At 22.2% G+C, this 17,281-nt stretch overlaps 6 protein-coding genes across 6 annotated transcripts; 3 read left to right on the top strand and 3 right to left on the bottom strand. All coding sequences in view use genetic code 6, as the record gives it.

Moving 5' to 3' along the window:
- Positions 1 to 1,344: 1,344 nt before the first annotated feature.
- TTHERM_00148830 (transmembrane protein, putative) lies at positions 1,345 to 2,585 on the top strand (the record flags this gene model as incomplete). The annotated part of the gene is made up of 5 exons (XM_001021518.3): positions 1,345 to 1,365; positions 1,482 to 1,711; positions 1,779 to 2,185; positions 2,245 to 2,343; positions 2,392 to 2,585. The coding sequence occupies 5 exons, from the start codon at positions 1,345 to 1,347 to the stop codon at positions 2,583 to 2,585; spliced, it is 951 nt and encodes a 316-aa protein (XP_001021518.2).
- A 227-nt stretch (positions 2,586 to 2,812) lies between these two features.
- Positions 2,813 to 4,582, bottom strand: TTHERM_00148820 (hypothetical protein; the record flags this gene model as incomplete). The annotated part of the gene is made up of 6 exons (XM_001021517.2): positions 2,813 to 2,926; positions 2,986 to 3,058; positions 3,120 to 3,188; positions 3,245 to 3,375; positions 3,432 to 3,656; positions 3,827 to 4,582. 6 exons carry the CDS (start codon positions 4,580 to 4,582, stop codon positions 2,813 to 2,815), a joined length of 1,368 nt encoding a protein of 455 aa, XP_001021517.2.
- Positions 4,583 to 5,338: 756 nt separating this feature from the next.
- TTHERM_00148810 (hypothetical protein) lies at positions 5,339 to 6,724 on the top strand (the record flags this gene model as incomplete). Its single annotated transcript, XM_001021516.1, has 1 exon — positions 5,339 to 6,724. The coding sequence occupies one exon, from the start codon at positions 5,339 to 5,341 to the stop codon at positions 6,722 to 6,724; it is 1,386 nt and encodes a 461-aa protein (XP_001021516.1).
- Positions 6,725 to 6,953: 229 nt separating this feature from the next.
- TTHERM_00148800 (tubulin-binding cofactor A family protein) lies at positions 6,954 to 7,485 on the bottom strand (the record flags this gene model as incomplete). Its single annotated transcript, XM_001021515.4, has 3 exons — positions 7,267 to 7,485; positions 7,118 to 7,204; positions 6,954 to 7,064 (listed from the first exon to the last, which is right to left on the bottom strand). Exons 1-3 carry the CDS (start codon positions 7,420 to 7,422, stop codon positions 6,954 to 6,956), a joined length of 354 nt encoding a protein of 117 aa, XP_001021515.3. The 5' UTR covers positions 7,423 to 7,485.
- Positions 7,486 to 8,728: 1,243 nt separating this feature from the next.
- Positions 8,729 to 14,218, top strand: TTHERM_00148790 (nephronophthisis protein, putative; the record flags this gene model as incomplete). The annotated part of the gene is made up of 13 exons (XM_001021514.2): positions 8,729 to 8,770; positions 8,943 to 9,110; positions 9,201 to 9,429; positions 9,542 to 10,022; positions 10,149 to 10,464; positions 10,528 to 10,972; positions 11,035 to 11,287; positions 11,347 to 11,562; positions 11,626 to 12,087; positions 12,149 to 12,655; positions 12,715 to 13,521; positions 13,578 to 13,992; positions 14,051 to 14,218. The coding sequence occupies 13 exons, from the start codon at positions 8,729 to 8,731 to the stop codon at positions 14,216 to 14,218; spliced, it is 4,509 nt and encodes a 1,502-aa protein (XP_001021514.2).
- A 711-nt stretch (positions 14,219 to 14,929) lies between these two features.
- TTHERM_00148780 (hypothetical protein) lies at positions 14,930 to 15,943 on the bottom strand (the record flags this gene model as incomplete). The annotated part of the gene is made up of 1 exon (XM_001021513.2): positions 14,930 to 15,943. The coding sequence occupies exon 1, from the start codon at positions 15,893 to 15,895 to the stop codon at positions 14,930 to 14,932; it is 966 nt and encodes a 321-aa protein (XP_001021513.1). The 5' UTR covers positions 15,896 to 15,943.
- Positions 15,944 to 17,281: the final 1,338 nt, after the last annotated feature.

Below are 17,281 nucleotides of genomic sequence, written 5' to 3'. Positions count from 1 at the left end.
TAAATCTATTTTTTAAAAATTTAATCATAATAAATTGTATTTATCAATCAAATTTTAGACTATTAAAATAATTTAATTAGCCAAGTAATGTATTTTTATTTTTATTTAAATAGAATCTACATATAATTATTAGATAGTTAGTTTTTCATTAGTAAAGGTTTAAAAAATTAATAAATTATACATTTTAAGTAATAAAAACTACTTTTAAAGTATGTTAAAAAGATTATTTGAATTTTAATTCTTAATTTAATTTGATAACTATTGAAATAATTTTCTATCAAATTATTGTTTTTGTTTTAAAATATTTTGAATTAACAAAAATTTTAACTGATTTTTTTTTCATCGAATTTTTACTTGTTAATTTATTTCTTATTATTAGTAAGTTTTATATTGTTTTTTATGTGGATATTTTTATAATTTTTATTTATAAGATTTAATACATACATTTATTTTATCTTTATATTTAACTAATTATTTGTCTTTTTAAAGAAAATATTTTTGTAAAAAGAGAAAAAGATAATTCAGTAAGAAGATATGAAAGTAAGTAAGTATATTCCATTAATTATGATGAGTTTTTTTTTTTTTGAAAGAGCGATTTCTAACAACTAAAGCTAGATTTTAATTGATTAATGTGTTTATCAATAGTCAAAAAGAAAGGGTTCATATTAATTTTGAATTTACTAAATATATCAAAGAGGATATTTATCTTTTGCTTTTTGTTTGATTCAATTAAAAAATTTTCATGTTGATGCGAGGGTATTTCTTACATTATTATGTATTTAGATTCAACTGCTGTTAGAGAATTAAATCAATAAGCATTTTTTATTTTACCCAATAAACCAGCCCGGTTTGTTGGGCAAAAAATGCTATTTCCTTAATTCTATTGTTTATTTATTAAACTAAAAAACTTTTTGTTAAATAAGCAAATAAAGTAAATATCCATCTTCTTTTTATCTTGTTTTATTTTTTTTGTTTTGTATTATTATATTTTTAATTATAAATAATATTTTTTAACAGCTAATTTTTTTCTTTTCTTTATTTGTGTTTAGAAGAAAACGAAATATTATTTGTAAAAGCAAGTGAGTGCTTGTTTTTAATAAACAATTAGTAAGATATCTTAAATAAACAAAGTTAATTAAATATATGACTAATTATTAGTATTTAGCGGGGAATAAGTGAGCCTTTATTAATTATTAATAGAGTATTATAAATTAATAAGAAATAAAATAAAAATACGCATTTATTTTTTTTATTAGATTTCAATTTTTAAATTAATTCATTAATACTTTTTAAAAGTTAGTAAGAATTTATTTAAATTTTAAAAATATTTTAAGCAAAAAGGAAATGATTCTAAACAACAAAAAAGTAATTATAATTTGATAAGTATTTCATTAGTTTGAAAAAAGATAAAATAGCATCAAATATTATTCATAGATTATATCCTTTTAAAATATAACAATTATAATACTTTATAAAACTAGGAGAGTAGTGGATAAGAGGAAAAGTAGCCTTTAAATTAAAATGAAGCAGATTTATAGAGTATTCCTGCCTAAAATTAGTAGATTGAATAAGCTTAATAAGCATAGGAAGTTACTGGATAAAGAAAAAAATAAACTGCTCTCCAATCTTCAATTTAAACAGCTTTAAATAGACTTAAATTTTTAATCTCATTCACTATGTTTTTAGATGTAATTGGAGCTGAGCTTTTATGGTAATTTTAACTCTATTATTTCCATGCAAGATCAAAGAATATTAACTTTAATTTATTTAAAATTAAGTGGATTAACATAGGTCTGCTACTTCAACGGTATCGAATCTCCCAAATTTCTGAGCTAATCTTTACTGTTATTCATGGCTCTTACAATCATTTTTTTAGTAATTGCTTATAAGTTTATTAGCGTTTTAAATAAAGAATGGATAAAAATTTTAAAATTTTTGCTATTTTTCTGGGCTATCACTCTTGTAGTTTTTGCTATAGCTTCATTTGCATATGCCTTTTCTAGCGATCAGTAAAAGAACTTTACTAATAGCTATTAAAATTTCTCTGAAATAACATAATAATACTACTAGAAAAAATGCCCATCAACTACACAAAATTCAGATGGTTCATACATAAGTGATTCATGTTTATAAGATAGATATAAATTAAATGTAGTTTTAATCGCAATTTTCCATTTAGTAACAGGTAAAATTAATAAAATAATTTTTTATTCAAGTTTTTAATATTCATTTAAATAAATAAAGGTGTGTTTATACTGGGAATATTTTTATTGCTCATCAACTTAGAGGTACCAGAAAATTTCAGACCAGTTTCAACTTCTATTAGAGTAGGAAATGAAAAATGTAATATTTTTGAATATTATGTATAACTGACTTTAATTTTTAAAATAGAATTTATCATAATTGACTCAAGATATACAAAAGTTAACACAAGAAAGAAATAAGAAAATGTAGAAGCTGAATCAAATATACCTTCTAAATAAGATTTAGAAGATCCAAAAGTTAATCAACCAGAATATAATTTATAAAATATAAATGATGATCCAGATAAAAGACCCTTCGGTCACTTAAGAAAACCATATTGAATAAGTGAAAGAAATAAGTTTGAAAATAAGATATTATTTATAGAATATATTTACAAATATAAATACACCTAAAAAGAGCTTAAATAAATATAAATTAATATATTTTATTTCTAATTAATGTTTTTGTATGAATAATTCTATTGCATTTTTATTTGTTATTTATTTATTTATTAGCTGCTTTATATATATTTATAACTTAAAAGAGTAAGTATTCTTTTATTTCATCGTCATTAAATTTGACAAAGTTTCTTCTTTAATAATCCTAATTAATTTTCTGTTTCTTGAATTTTGTTCATTTCATTTTCAAGGTTTTCATTAATGCTATTCATTAATTCACTAAGCTATTAAAAATAAAAATGATAAACTAACTTTAAAAGAAATAGAAAGCTTTAAAGATTACCTTTAATTCAAGACTTTTAATGATGTATAAATTTTGCTCCTATTGTTCAGTCATTTCTTCTCTTTGAATATTTCTTAATTAAAAAATAATATAATAAATTTTATTTAATGAAAAATAAATAAAAATATAAATACGAATTAATTTGATCAAGGATAATGAACTTTTCTTCTATTTTTTTTATTTCATTTGCGTATTTCTTTTTCCTTTTTTATAGTAAATAATTTAATAAAATGTAAAATAAAAATTAACTATAAATTACGTTCCTGCAAGCTAATATTTTAGATTAACATTTTTTTCAAACAAATATTCAATTTCTTTTTGTTTTTTGTCTAATTTTTATTTTTCACATATATCCTGTTGTTCCAATTCTTATGACAGAACCTAACAGTCCTTCAAATTTTTATAATTTAACTTTAAAGATATTTTTAAATATGGATAAATTTTACTTAGTTAATAGAATTGATTTCTTGAGTTATTCTCACAGTGTTTTCTTTATCAAAAGATTCTAAATCTTCAATAAAGCACTCTTATTCTAATATGTTTATTATAACTTATTGTTCTATTTAAGAAAGTTATTTGTTGCTCAGCTCATCATGAAAACGAGAGGTGATTTTGTTTTTCCTTTCTAAGTTAGAGATGTATTCAACATCGCATCTTAAACTTCCTATTTCCTAATTTTAAAAAGTAAAATAAATCGCTTTTATTAATTATTTAACTGATAATTATTATAGTCTTATTATATGTATGTACTCAATCATAGTGAGTATTTTATATATTTTATCATTATAGTTGAATATACTAATTAATGCTGAAAAAAAAACAAAATCTTAATAAAAAATACTTTGTAAATGTTTCTCATTTCTGCATTCAGATCTTAACGAAGGTTATCTAGCTTCTCAAAGCAGATATTTTTAATCTCAGACATTAATTCTTGTTTAAAAGAGAAAAGCTCTTCTCTTGTCACTTGGCTTTGCTAGATGGTAGATACATTCATAGATTCTAAAGGAGAAGTGTTTGATTTAATAGAATATAGTTAGTTTTTAAAGTCATTCTTCTACTTTTCTAATTTTACTTCTAGACTTCTTTAGATAGTCTAAGATTCTTCCTTTAATTTTGCTTCATACCATCTATGTACGTTGTTGAAGTTGAGTTCAAGATCTTTAAGTTGTTAGTTGAGACTATCAACATTCTTACTAAGCTTAGCTGTTTCCAACTTCTACAATGGCGATTTGTCTACCTTCTCTTTTAGTCTTTGCTCTACTATTCTTTCTACCTTAACTTATCTATTTTCAAACTCATCAAATTTTTTGGTGACATTTTTTAAAGTTGTGTCATATTTTTGAATAACAGGTAGATACTCTGCAAATTAAAGTAAAGGCATTAAAGCATCCTATTGAACACACAAGCGATTTAAATTGCTCTCTAAATAATTTAATTTGTTTTCAGGACAGACTGACTAGGATGAATTTACACCACCATTTCCACAATTTTAGTTGATAATATTTTGCATGACATCAACCTTGCAGTTTTCTTTGAAGGCAAAAGAGGAGTGACTACTTCTGTTTGTTTATTAATATACCTTATTTGCGTTTTTCATTTTATTATTATTTGATTTTAAGCAGAAAAATATATAATTTCTAATTTTTAATTTCTTTAAATGTATTATATATCGCTCATATAATCAACACATTATACTTATTTACCTATTGGATTGATTCGTTTAAATAAGATAGTTGTTAATTACATGATCAAATTTCGATTCCAAACACATTCCTAACGAATTTCTTTGACAAACAATCAGTAATATTTGTAATATTAACAGTAAATTTTTAATCCAAATCAAAGAACGAACAAACAAACAAATAAACTAAATCTCATCTTTATTTAATTTATAAAATATGTTCAATTTATTTTTTGAAATTTCAATAAAAAATTACGTTTTTATTTTAATAATAAAATTTTTTTAAATTAAATAATTTTATTTTTAAAGTTTTTCAAAAATCATTATGAATAAAATTAAATTTTTCCTAAATTATTTTATAAAAAACTCAAAAAATATTTGGTTTATCTTTGAAAATATTTGATATAAAATAAATTAAAATAATAATATTTATTTAAATAGAGCAAAATTTAATGTATTTTGTGTTGAATCTTTTAACCATAATCAAGCAAAGCAAGCTAATTATCGAAGATGAATAAATTAAGATAATTGAAATATCTCAAAAAATATCAAATATTTGGATTGATAAATAAATCAAGTAGTAATTTAAAAAATTCAAATTGATAAAATAGTAGCATTAATTTATCAATTCAAAAATTATAAGGTTTTTAATTGCAAATTAATAACACAAAAATGAAGAAAAATATATTAGAAGAAATTAAAGATACAGATAATAAAATAAAAAAAGTATTTGATGATATTATAGAATAGAGGAAAAGAACAAGCCAACTTTTATAAACGAGTTACGAATAGCTCAAAACATCATCTTTTAATTAAAATACAAGCAAATAATCTTTAAATATATCTCGTGAAGCTACATTAGAAGGGATGAAGAATGATGAATCAAGAGATATTAAGCTTACAGATTATAGCCCAGACATAAATATAAAAAACAAGTAAATTTTTACCTAAGACAATGATGAATAACTATTTACTTAGGAAGATGATTTAAATTAGCATAATTAAGATAAGAAGTTTTAAAATAAGCTTAATATTTCTTAAGACACAGAAGATTTGCTTAAATCTTAAGATGATTTAGACTTAGAATTTCCTACGTCTTTAAGGCAGCTCAGCTTAAATTAAAATTAATTGGGTTTTCAAAATAATAATAAAAATAATACATAAGGCATCACAAAGGCTTATAATAATTAATTTAGCCAAAACAGCTTAAGAACTTCAGTGGAGAGTTTGAATGATGACTCTTTGCTCTCTTCTTTGCATAATAATAGCATATTTAATGGATCTTAAATAAATTAAAATTCAGATAATTTTTAAAATAGAAATGGAAATGAAAGTAAGTTAAATAGTATTTCGACTTAAATTCAAAATTAACAAAAGAAATAAAATATAAGCAATTATATCAAAATCAGAGAGAAAGAAATAGATTTTGGAAAGTAATTTATTTTCGAAGAGACTTAAAAGTCATTAGAAATACTGAATAGCTCTGATAGAGTAATAAGCATCAGGCTATGCTTAGAATCTCAAAATTTTGAAATAGATAACAACTATTTGATTATCCCTGAGTTTTCAACAGTAAAAGTAGTTATAAAATGCTATAGAGAAGAAGAGTAAAGGATTTTTGATACTTTATTCATTTAAGAAGCTGATGACTAATAAAACTAAATCATTACTGCTAATAATTAAATTGCCCTAATTTTAAAAGCATAAATACTAAAACCCTAATTAATCCTTAAAAGTGATTAAAATATGCAAATTCAAGGTTAGTTTACTGCAATTGAAGCCAAAATAAACGAATTAGGAGAGCTGAACATATAATTAACAAATCCTTTAACTGAATTAGCTTAAGATATAGAAGTTGATGTAGTTTAAAAATAAAATGACTCAACGAAAATAACATTTTTCCCATAAAATTTTATATTAAAATAATAAGAAACTAAAAAGATATCATTTACTATCTCTCAAAAAAATAACTAGATGCAGTCTGAGCAAGTATTTTGTGTATTTTTCAAAATTAACTCCTCTCCAATAATTTTTGCCACTAAAATAATTTACTCATGATTTAATAAATGTGCTGTCATAAAATTTTATAGAAATAAATATCGAGTTTAATTTATAAATTCTAAAACAATTATTATAAATATAAAAACAAATTATATGGAAATAAACATTTATAGTCAGTTAATCAATCAATCATTCAATAAATTATTCAAACATAATAAATAAATAGTTTATTTGTAAAATAGTTAATTAATTTATTAATATTATATTTTTAATATATATAATATATTCAATTTAAAGCATTCAATTATTCTAAAAATTATGTTGCTTATTAAATAATATCTTCGGCTTCAGTCTTTTCTTAAGTATCTTTAATAGCTAAATTATCACCATTTTCATTCTAAATTTATATAATACAATTACTGATCATAGAATTATATTTAAAAATTTTACCATCCAACTAGTAAATTCGTTTAAAGTATCTTATAAACGAGTTCTGCATCCAGGAAAAACTGCTTGGGTTTCTTCTAAGAATTCAGTCTGTTTGTTTTAAATTAATATATTGTTTATGATATCTTATTTTTATGATAGAAATTTATTACCATTTTCTTGATTTCATAATCGTCAACACCTTATTATTTCATTTATTCAAGCTTCTCTTTTTGCTTTTATTCTTCAAGTTGATAGCAAACGTATTCCTTTTAGAGACGCTTAACAGCTCCGCTCTTAATTTTAAGTTGCTTTAAAACAGGATCCATTTATTTAACTATTTTTTTATTATTTTTTTGAAATGTAATTATTTATTTTAAATTAAAATTTTTTTAAAAATATATAAATATATCTTAATTAGCTATTTTCAATTAAATATTATATCAAAAAACAATATTGCCCACAATAATTGCAAATTAAACTCCTTAAATTATTTTTTTTCTTTTTTCTATACACAGTATTTATCAAAAGCGATCATAGAAAAAAAAATCTGGCTATTTCTAACTAAAAAGATGAATATTAGCTAGAAAATTTTTATTTTACCTATCTTTAAATTTTAAAGAAACAAATAAATCTTGATATAATAAATATAATTTTTCTTTAAAACTAAATATTATTTTTAAAACAATTATTTATTTTAGTTTAAGTTTGAACTTCTAGATAAATATATTGATATTTTTTTGATGTAAGAATGAATTTACTATTAACTAATAAACTATTATTATTATTATTTTCTATATCTCTCAAATAATAATAAAATTTAATCAGAAGTCATGTTTGATTTTTTTAAAATTAGTAAAATTATTATATTCATAGATTTTTAAAAATAAAATGAGAAGTTTTTTTTAGTAAATCATCATTTATTATTAAACTTATTACTTGATTTATCTAAAAATAAAATTTATAAAAATTTCAAATTAAAATGTTTCTTTGATTAAAATCATACTGCTTTATTACATTTATTATTATTTTTTAAAAAGGAAATAATTTTGAAATATTGCTTATTTTTTTATACTGAAGTGCTAAAGCATATTTAATTTTAATAACAAAATAACTAATTGACATTCTTTGTAGTAATTAAAAAAAAAATTAAATACAGAAATTAAGATTTATGTTTATTTGTTATATTTTTAAAATAATATTAATAAGTTTTTAAATTATTCTAGAAATTTATTAAAATAAATATAATTTTTTTCATTTCTAATTATTTATCATTTTTGATTGAGTATTTATATTTTAGAAACTAAGCTTTTGATAGTTAGATGAATATGTACTGATGGATATTTTGAATTTGGATTATTGTTTTAACAAATCTATATATTCATTTTATAAATTTTATGTAGAATCTTACTTTTTTTTGATTTATCATGATACAAAATTTATGAATTTAAAAAAAACAACGCCTAAACACATACCTGCCTATTTATTATATTTATCAATAAATTAATCAATCATTCATTGATACATAAAATATCAGTAAAATCAAAAAATTTATTTTTAAAATAAGATTTTTATTTTTTATTAATTTGTTTGAAAGCAAATAACAAAAATACAGTTAATTTTAAATTAGATAAAATGACAAGTTAAGCTTTCTCATAAAGAGAATTTGATGATCAAGTAATTATTAGGCTCATGGCTCATTATTAATCAATTTAGAATAGCAATAATATTTATATTATTATTATAAAATTTGTTAGCCTTAGTTATTTTGAATTATAATAATTAATATTTATTATTGCTGCTCTTCATTTAGCATTTAACTAAATAAAGAAAATTATTGTTTAATTAGGTGGATATAACGTAAGAAAGAAGAAGAGTAGAACAGTTTTGGAATAAAAGAAAAGAGAACTCTAAATATGTTCCTATTGAATCATTAAATATAGGAGATAGTAATAACACAAGATCGTATTGCTTACAAATAGATGAATTAGATAAAATTTAGCATTAAATCACTTAAGTAAATAACAATTTTTATAAATAAAATCATTTAAATGAGTATATTTTAAAATGATATTTGTAATCATAAATTATTAAATTATTAATTTAGAGTTAGTCATAACCAGTAGAAAGGTTATTGGTTAAAATTTTCATTCATCTTTGCTACAAGAAAGAAAAAAAAGTATTTGGAAATACATATAATACAGTAGGACTAGAATTAATAGAAACATAAAAGTAATCTTATAAATTGTCTGAAAAAAATCGTCCATCAATTTACTTCCACACAAGCATTTAGCCTAATGATTAAGTATATGCAATTTTTGACTTCTAAATACATGGTAATTGATAGCTTTGTATTTTATTTATAAAGTATTTCTTAATTTAATTTAACAAATCAATTTGAATGTTTTATTTATTTACTAAATAATTGCTTTTATTTTTACAAAATAGAGATGGGAGCTAAAGAAATATCGTTAAACTAAAAATAAGTTGGAATTGCTGAGTTAGATTTAGCTAAGGAAGGTTAAACCTAGTTATAAGTAAGGAGAATGGCATTTGCATAGTATTTCAATGAGCCAGATATGAGCTAAGCTTAAGATTTAGGAATAAAATTTATAATTTCATTAAACCCATCTTAGTAGTTTGAAAAAGCTAAGCACTTAATTCCCTAAATGTTTTTAGTAGACAACATGCAACACGAAATTGAAGGTTTAGAATTAGACTAAGAAACAAACAAACCACATTTACCCCCTTTTGATTAACCAGTCTAATTGAAATAGTCATTTACTATATTTTTAAAATAAATTGAAATTCATTTACCTGAAGCTATTGAAACTGAAATCCTAAAGAATGCTTAATAAAATTTGATGATCACTAATTCATCTGGATAGATAGCAGATCCTGTGAACTAAATGAAAAATATTGATAAACAGTAAATTTAATTAAAAAATTATTAATCTATATTTTTATTTTAAAATCTTTAATTAAAAAAAATTTTAGTTTTACTTTAAAAATTTAACTAATTTAAGAATATTCAACATATATTTTAATAATTAAGAGGATACAAACTTTCTTGCTGCTATCATAATAACAGAACTTGTGTTAACAGAGGTGGTATTAACAATAAATTAATACTTTTAGATTCAGGCCGTGTTGAAAGAGAGGAAGATAATAAAAAAGTTCCTTACAAAATCCTTAAATATGATGGAGCGATGGAGGTAGATAATGTATTTGCTTCAAAAAATTCCATGATTGTTCTTTAACTAGAGTTTAAGGTTATTTTAAATACTAGTTAGAGTAGAGTAGACAAAGATTTTATTATAGGATTTATACCTATTTACGTTAGTGACAAATTTGGTCTATCAGATTTTAAAGTAATTAATTAATTGTCAATATTAAACTTTTAAAAAATTATATCAATAAAAAACATATGAAAGCTATCTGAACCTTTAATGACGCAAGGAAGCAAAAGTATAGATTTAAAAAGTATGATAAAATATTAGATCAAATATCCTATTTACTTGTTAACTCGTATTGATTTGTCTCAAGCTGTAGGTGGATTCTCGCCTAGAGAATCTATGGTTTCTGACAAACCTAGTTAGAGAAAAATGGGAAAGAATTAGTCATAAGCATCATTAGCTGGAATTCCATAGTAAGAAGCAGGCCATGAAACAGCAGTTGTTTAGGAAGATAAAAATAATGAAATTTTAAAGAGAACTTCTAAACTATAGGAAATCATGAGAGAAAATTAAGAAAAAGAAAAAGAATTAGAAGATTTTTAAAATCAACTCAATTAAATTTAACAAAAAGGTCCTGGAAATCCAGGTGTAGTAGCATAAGCTGGCCCTAGAGTTGATTATAGCTAAAATAGAGCTCCTTTGGGTAAATATAAATAAATCTTTAGATATCATTTGTTAACTTAATTTTATTTTTTTTATTTAAAGCAAATACTAAAGAGTTTTAAGATATAGTTTAATAATATGAAACTAAAATATCAGATTTATAAAAAACAATTGCATAATTAAGATAAGATAATGAATAATCTAAATAAGAAGCACTTAAAGAATTTTAGGAAATTAAAAATTTGATTGGAGAAATAAAACGTCCTAGAACTGGTTATAACACATTTTAAGATCCTTTTGCATAAGAGAGAGCTCAAAATGAAGTTGTTATCACAAATGAAGATGATAAAAGAAGGTTTTTAATTATTTAAAGTATGTTTTGATTGTCATTTTTTAACCTTTTTTTAAATATAGATGGGAAATATTAGAAACTCTAGTAACTGTACCTAAAATGAAAAGTAACTATAAGAATTAATAGGCTTTTACTTTAAAACCTTAATCTGGTGCTGAAGAGATCTCAAATGTAGACAAAGTTTACTTGGTAAATAAGGGTGTTAGAGGTCTACTAGACGATACAGTATAAGTCGGTGGAGAAGATGATTTTATAGATGATGTTGATTTAGTCAATGAGTAAAATTAAAATTCTTAATAAATTATTTTATATTTAAAAAAATTAAAAATTATATCCAATAGGTATAGAGATTAGTTATAAGCTTCTTTGTTCTCTATCAAATTAGTTGCGTTTAAAGCACAAATAAGTAATTTTGAAGATCGTGATTAAGTTAAAAGAGACTCAATATTCAGTGAAAATTATTATGTTCCTGAAAAAATGTATTTTACTTTTAATTTCTTTGAATTTGATGAAGTTTAAACAGAGCCTTATTCCTATTAAGATGCTGGCTAAATTACAGCTATGAAGAAAATATTGACTGATAATAAACCAATAGTGTTAGAAACAACATCATACTTATTCAATAAAATCGGGCCTCAATAAAAGAGTTATAATTTTAGCATAGATCCCTCTCGCTTTTATCCAAATGTCCATAAAAATTTTGTTGATTACCTTTTCAGAAAATCTATTCATGTTGATATTTGGGATGCAGACAATCTTTTCTTGTATGGGTCAGTAAAAATACCATTAAGATCTTTGCTAAGGTAAAAACAATAACATGCATTCAAATAGAATTGATAAATTTTAATTTTTACTAATATTTAGGAGATAAAGACAATCTGTAGAAAAGCAATTAACTGTACCTATCATAGATAGTGATTTTACTAGAGAAAGGGGTAAATTGATTGTTTTCTTAACAAACAAAGGCTTCGAACCATCATTATAAGAAATTAACCAAACTATCCCTTTAAATAAAACGCTCTAAAGTACATAAGGAGCAGGAGGATTCTACAAATCTCAAAACAACTTTAATCAGACAGGCATGTCAAATATCAGTAATTTAAATAGTACAGTTGGGCACAAAAAGAAAGTAAAATCTTATGATCCAATAAGCTTTGAAATGGCTGCTAAAGAAAGTTAGTTACAGACTACTTTAAAGAGCAACTTTGAATTTGCTAACGATCCTGAGTCAAGACAAAGAGAAAGAATTAGAAGGTTCAAAATAAAAAATTTACAAACTGAAAAAGGAGAAGATGCAGACATAGCTAGATACATATCAAAGCAAGAGGAATAATTAAAAAAAATTCATGATGTTTAAGTTCTCAAAGAAGTGTAATCAAATTTATATTCATCCAATTAATTATTGATATTACAAGCTTCTTTTTTTATAGTAAAAAAGGAAATTATATAAAAAATGTTTTATCTTAACTGTTATCATAAGAATATGTATCAGATGTGCAGTTTGGAACAACTGAATATATATAACATACTGTTGTTAACACAGGGTATGAAACAGAAAATTTCTAAATAAGAATTGATGATCCTGATTTAGGTTGGTTAGGCATAAACGAATTAAATCCTGTAGTTTAACCTGAAGAATGGAAAATGATATTAGAAGCTGAAAATATATAGGGACCAAAAGATACAAATATAATAGAAAAGGAAAGAATGAGCTTTTTATTGTAAAAAGGCCAGAGCATCACTTTAATTTTTAGATTTTTATCTTACAGAGAAATAGATCCATAAATTCAACAAGTTGTTAATTTAGAAGAATATTTAAGATCTTAACATGTTGAATACCATAAGAAATTTATTAATGAAAGAGTAATTAATGTAAGCATAAGCAGTTCTGGATCAGTTAGCGAAAATCAAGGTTTTAAGCTAAGAGTTAGACCTCATAGATAGGTTGTTGATCACGTTTTTAGATATTATGAAAGAGGAAATAAATAAGTTTAGCTTATATTACCAGCTTTATATTCATAAGGTTATTACTCTGAGGCAAGTATTTAATAGAAGCCCTCATTATAATGCACTAATGAAAATGTTCTATTTGAATGGCTAGGTGATAATGAGATTAGTCTCCAAATGAGAGTTCCTTCTGTTTAAAAAATAACTAGATTTAACTTACTAGCATATAGAGACACTTTCTTCAAAGATCTTTTAGCAAATTGGCAAATAGAAGTTCATTCATTAGAAGGGTATTTATTTTATTCTAAGAATTTATTAAACAATAACTTTCATTTTATAAAAAAAGAGTTGATATTAAGATAGATATGGGATTGTCAAAAAAGACTAATTTAACTTTAGATTCAGATGGAACTAGATTAGTTAGATTTTATTCTTCTCATCCTCTATGTGCTTGGTTTGATAAGCCTTTCGATTAACCATGCACAGTCTCCAAAGGAAAAGTTAATTTAGTTGGTTTAACAATGAGAAGCTTCTCGCTTATGAGATAAAAAGTATAAGTTAATTGTGTTGATTAAAGCACTCGGGAATTACTATATTCCTGGTTGGTAAGAATTGAAACAGATAAACCCGTTGTATCCAAAATGTATGATCTCAAAATACCAGTCAATAAAGAATCACATATCCAGAAATTTAGCTTTTAAAATAGATCAGGAACTGAAAGCACATTCTTTATTGAATCTTCTCAAATAGATGTTCTTTAAGTAACTAATTAAAAAATTTTCAACCAAAAATTAAAATAATATTCAATTAATAAATTAGATTGTCGAACCAAAAATTTTCCTAGGTGTAGGTGAAAAAACCTAAATAAAGATAAGAATAGCAAGATAAGAACAACCCGGTATTGCAGAAGTATTTGTTTTCATCACAAATATAGATGAAAAAATGGAGTGCATTCTATTTAAATTGCATTTTACAGTCAATAAATGAGATAGCATATTTATAATGTTAATAAAATATTAAAATCATAAATAAAAACTAAAACAATTTATTAAGATATAAATATTAATATATCATTAGCTAGCTACTGCCTTTTATTCTATATATTGTAAACATTCTTTATTAATTAATTAGATTAAGTATCTATTTATATCTCTATTTTAAGATTTTACACCAAAAATTTTTGAAAAATTTTTTGATGAAGAGGGAGTTTGTTGGTGATAACCTACAATAAATTATATTTAAATGTTATTAAAAAAATAATATTTTTGGTATGAAAACATTTAGTAATTTTTTATTTGATTTCATAATATACATTAACTAATTGTTAAAACTATTAGTAATCCAAAAATTTAAAACTGAAATTTAATTTAAAAAACTTTCATTGATAAAATATACAATTAAATATTTTGAGATAAATATGAATTTATTTACAGTTATTTCTATATAGCTTATATCCATTTTTATATTTATTTAAATTTATATATTCAAAAGTATGTTTGAATTCGATTGATTACAATTACTAAGGATTTTACTGGTTCAAATAATTAAGTAAATTGTTTAAACATTTTATCAGGAAATAATATAATTAATTCCTCTTTTAAAATAGTTATTTGAATTAGGTAATAAAAATCATCAAAAAATGATTAATTTCATTTTTGATGATAACAAATTTTAAATCACTTCTCACCAATTTAATATTCAGTCGAAGTTTAAGTCTTTCAAAATTTACTTGTTTCCTTTTATTAATTCTGAAATAGCTTAGTTGTTACTCTATATCTTTTCAATATTTTCTTAGCTTATTGTTGAGAATTATGACTAATGCAAACAGTAGCTTTCACCTCTTTTAGAGCTATCCAATCTATTATCTGTAGAAACATTTCTTTTGATTTTGTATTAAACTTTTATGGGTGTATTAGTTTAGTGAATTCTAAAATGTCTTTATTTTTATTATTAATTATTAATGATTTCTAAATTTTATTAGCTATTAAATTTGCTTTTATGCTACATAGGAGTGCTTTCATTTAATTTATTTATATGCTAAGAAATACAATTGAACTAAACTCTTTAAAGCGAGTCATTCTACCTATTAGATTTAGGAGTATTAAAGTAAAGTGATTTTTAAGTTTCTCCTACTATTTAAGTTTAACTTTTAGCATTTATCGATCTAGTAAATGGGGCTCGGTTATTTATTGGTACCGGATTTACGTAGTAAGCATTTATAGGGCTGTTATCTTTGCAATATGTTTATTAGTAAGGGGATTAATTATTAATTAACTTAGAGGTGCTTTAGTTGTTTTAAATAATTAAATATTTTTTATGAACAGGAGTAGATTGCTTTTCAGTAGAACTAATAGGAGATTAATCTTAGCTACTTTTACGAATCAGAGTTTTCTTATATAATTATGGTGAACCTTTAAATTAGGAAACCTATTTCTGTAAAGGAGATCCTGCTTAGTAAGAATCTGAGTAATATTGGTTAGACTATTCATAATTAACTTATTTAATTTTAAAAACTTTCATAATTGGAGTACTGTATCTAACTTCACTAATTTATGGCTAAGAAGAAGATTTTTAAATTTTCGCTCTTCCATTTTAAAGCCTAATTCCCTGATTGACTTCATTATAGTTTTTTAAAAAAGAAGTAAATGTAGCAGTTTCTGTCATTTTTTTTAGTAATTTAATAGATCTTTTTAGCTGATTTTAGTTAATTAAATTTATAAATATTGTTTGCAGTATATTATAGAAGTAATATGATAATATTGTTTGCAATTGATAAGAAGCAAACAATGATAAAAATTAAATCTAAATACTTAATTATTTTTGTTGTAAAGTCTTTTTTATGAGTAAATTAAAAAAAATTTGTGAGAAATAATAAGCAAATTATTAATAATACATACATAATAAATTGTACATAATATCCAACCAAAGTATAAATATGATTTTGTTAAATTTATAGATTTCATCATAAACACAAACGCAAAATAAAATTGAATTCTTTAACCATCAATCTTTAAGTAAAGCACAAAAATTAATGGTTATTTTAGATGTGAAATATTTAATTTGATATTATTTTAACTTTTAATTAAATATTAATTTTTAGAGACTTTTGATTAAATAAATTGCAATCATAATTTAACCATTATTTTTTATTGAATATTTTCAATTAAATCGCAAAAAAATTGTAATATTTTGTAAAAATTTTGATTTTTAAAATAAAAAATTATTTGAATTCAAAGATCCGTTCAAAAATATAATTTTTTTCTATATAATTAATTTTTTTATTATTTATAATGTATGTTTTAGAATGTTATGCCAACCAATAAATTTCTTGAGAAAGTTCCCTTATTGGAAATAATTTATAGTTTTTAAAAATTGCGGAACTCATAGAGCAATAATTTTAAAATCTACAATAAAAAATATTTATAAAAGAGTAAAAACTATTTTATATAAATGACTAATATAACAGAATACAAAAAAAAACTATCTATAAAAATCATCATCAATATAAATTTTATAGTGAATAATGTTCTCAGCTTGATGATAGTAAATTTACATTAAACAATTTTTGAAAATTTTTAGCCAAAGTAGGAGCAAATGTGCTCAAAAATAAAATTAAAATTCTATTTATGAAATTATTTTAGAAAGCATTTAGTAGATAGTAGATTAAATCTTTTTAAAGATTTTAAAATTTAAATGAAATCAGCTCTTAAAAAATGAATAAGCAATTAAATCAAATTTGAATATTCAAATGTATCCTAACTTTTTTAAATAGTAGTAAAATTCTATCCTCATAACTCATTTGTTAATATTTACAAGCTTTTTAAAGTATTTTAACTCAAAAAAATTAATAAAAGTTAAAAATTAACAATAATTTTGTAAAATTTTTAATTGAATATCTAAAAAAAATAATTTCTAAGTTAAAATGTAATTTGAGTGAGTTTTTAAAAATCTTGATAAATGGAATCATTATTTAAGAATTATTCATAAAGAGACTATCAATTTTATTATAAAACAATATTTACACAATCAAAAATATTTTTATTATAGAAT

Source organism: Tetrahymena thermophila, assembly GCF_000189635.1.
Source record: "Tetrahymena thermophila SB210 genomic scaffold scf_8254545, whole genome shotgun sequence".
Lineage (NCBI taxonomy): Eukaryota > Ciliophora > Oligohymenophorea > Hymenostomatida > Tetrahymenidae > Tetrahymena > Tetrahymena thermophila.
This window is presented reverse-complemented; position numbering and strand designations above follow the sequence as displayed.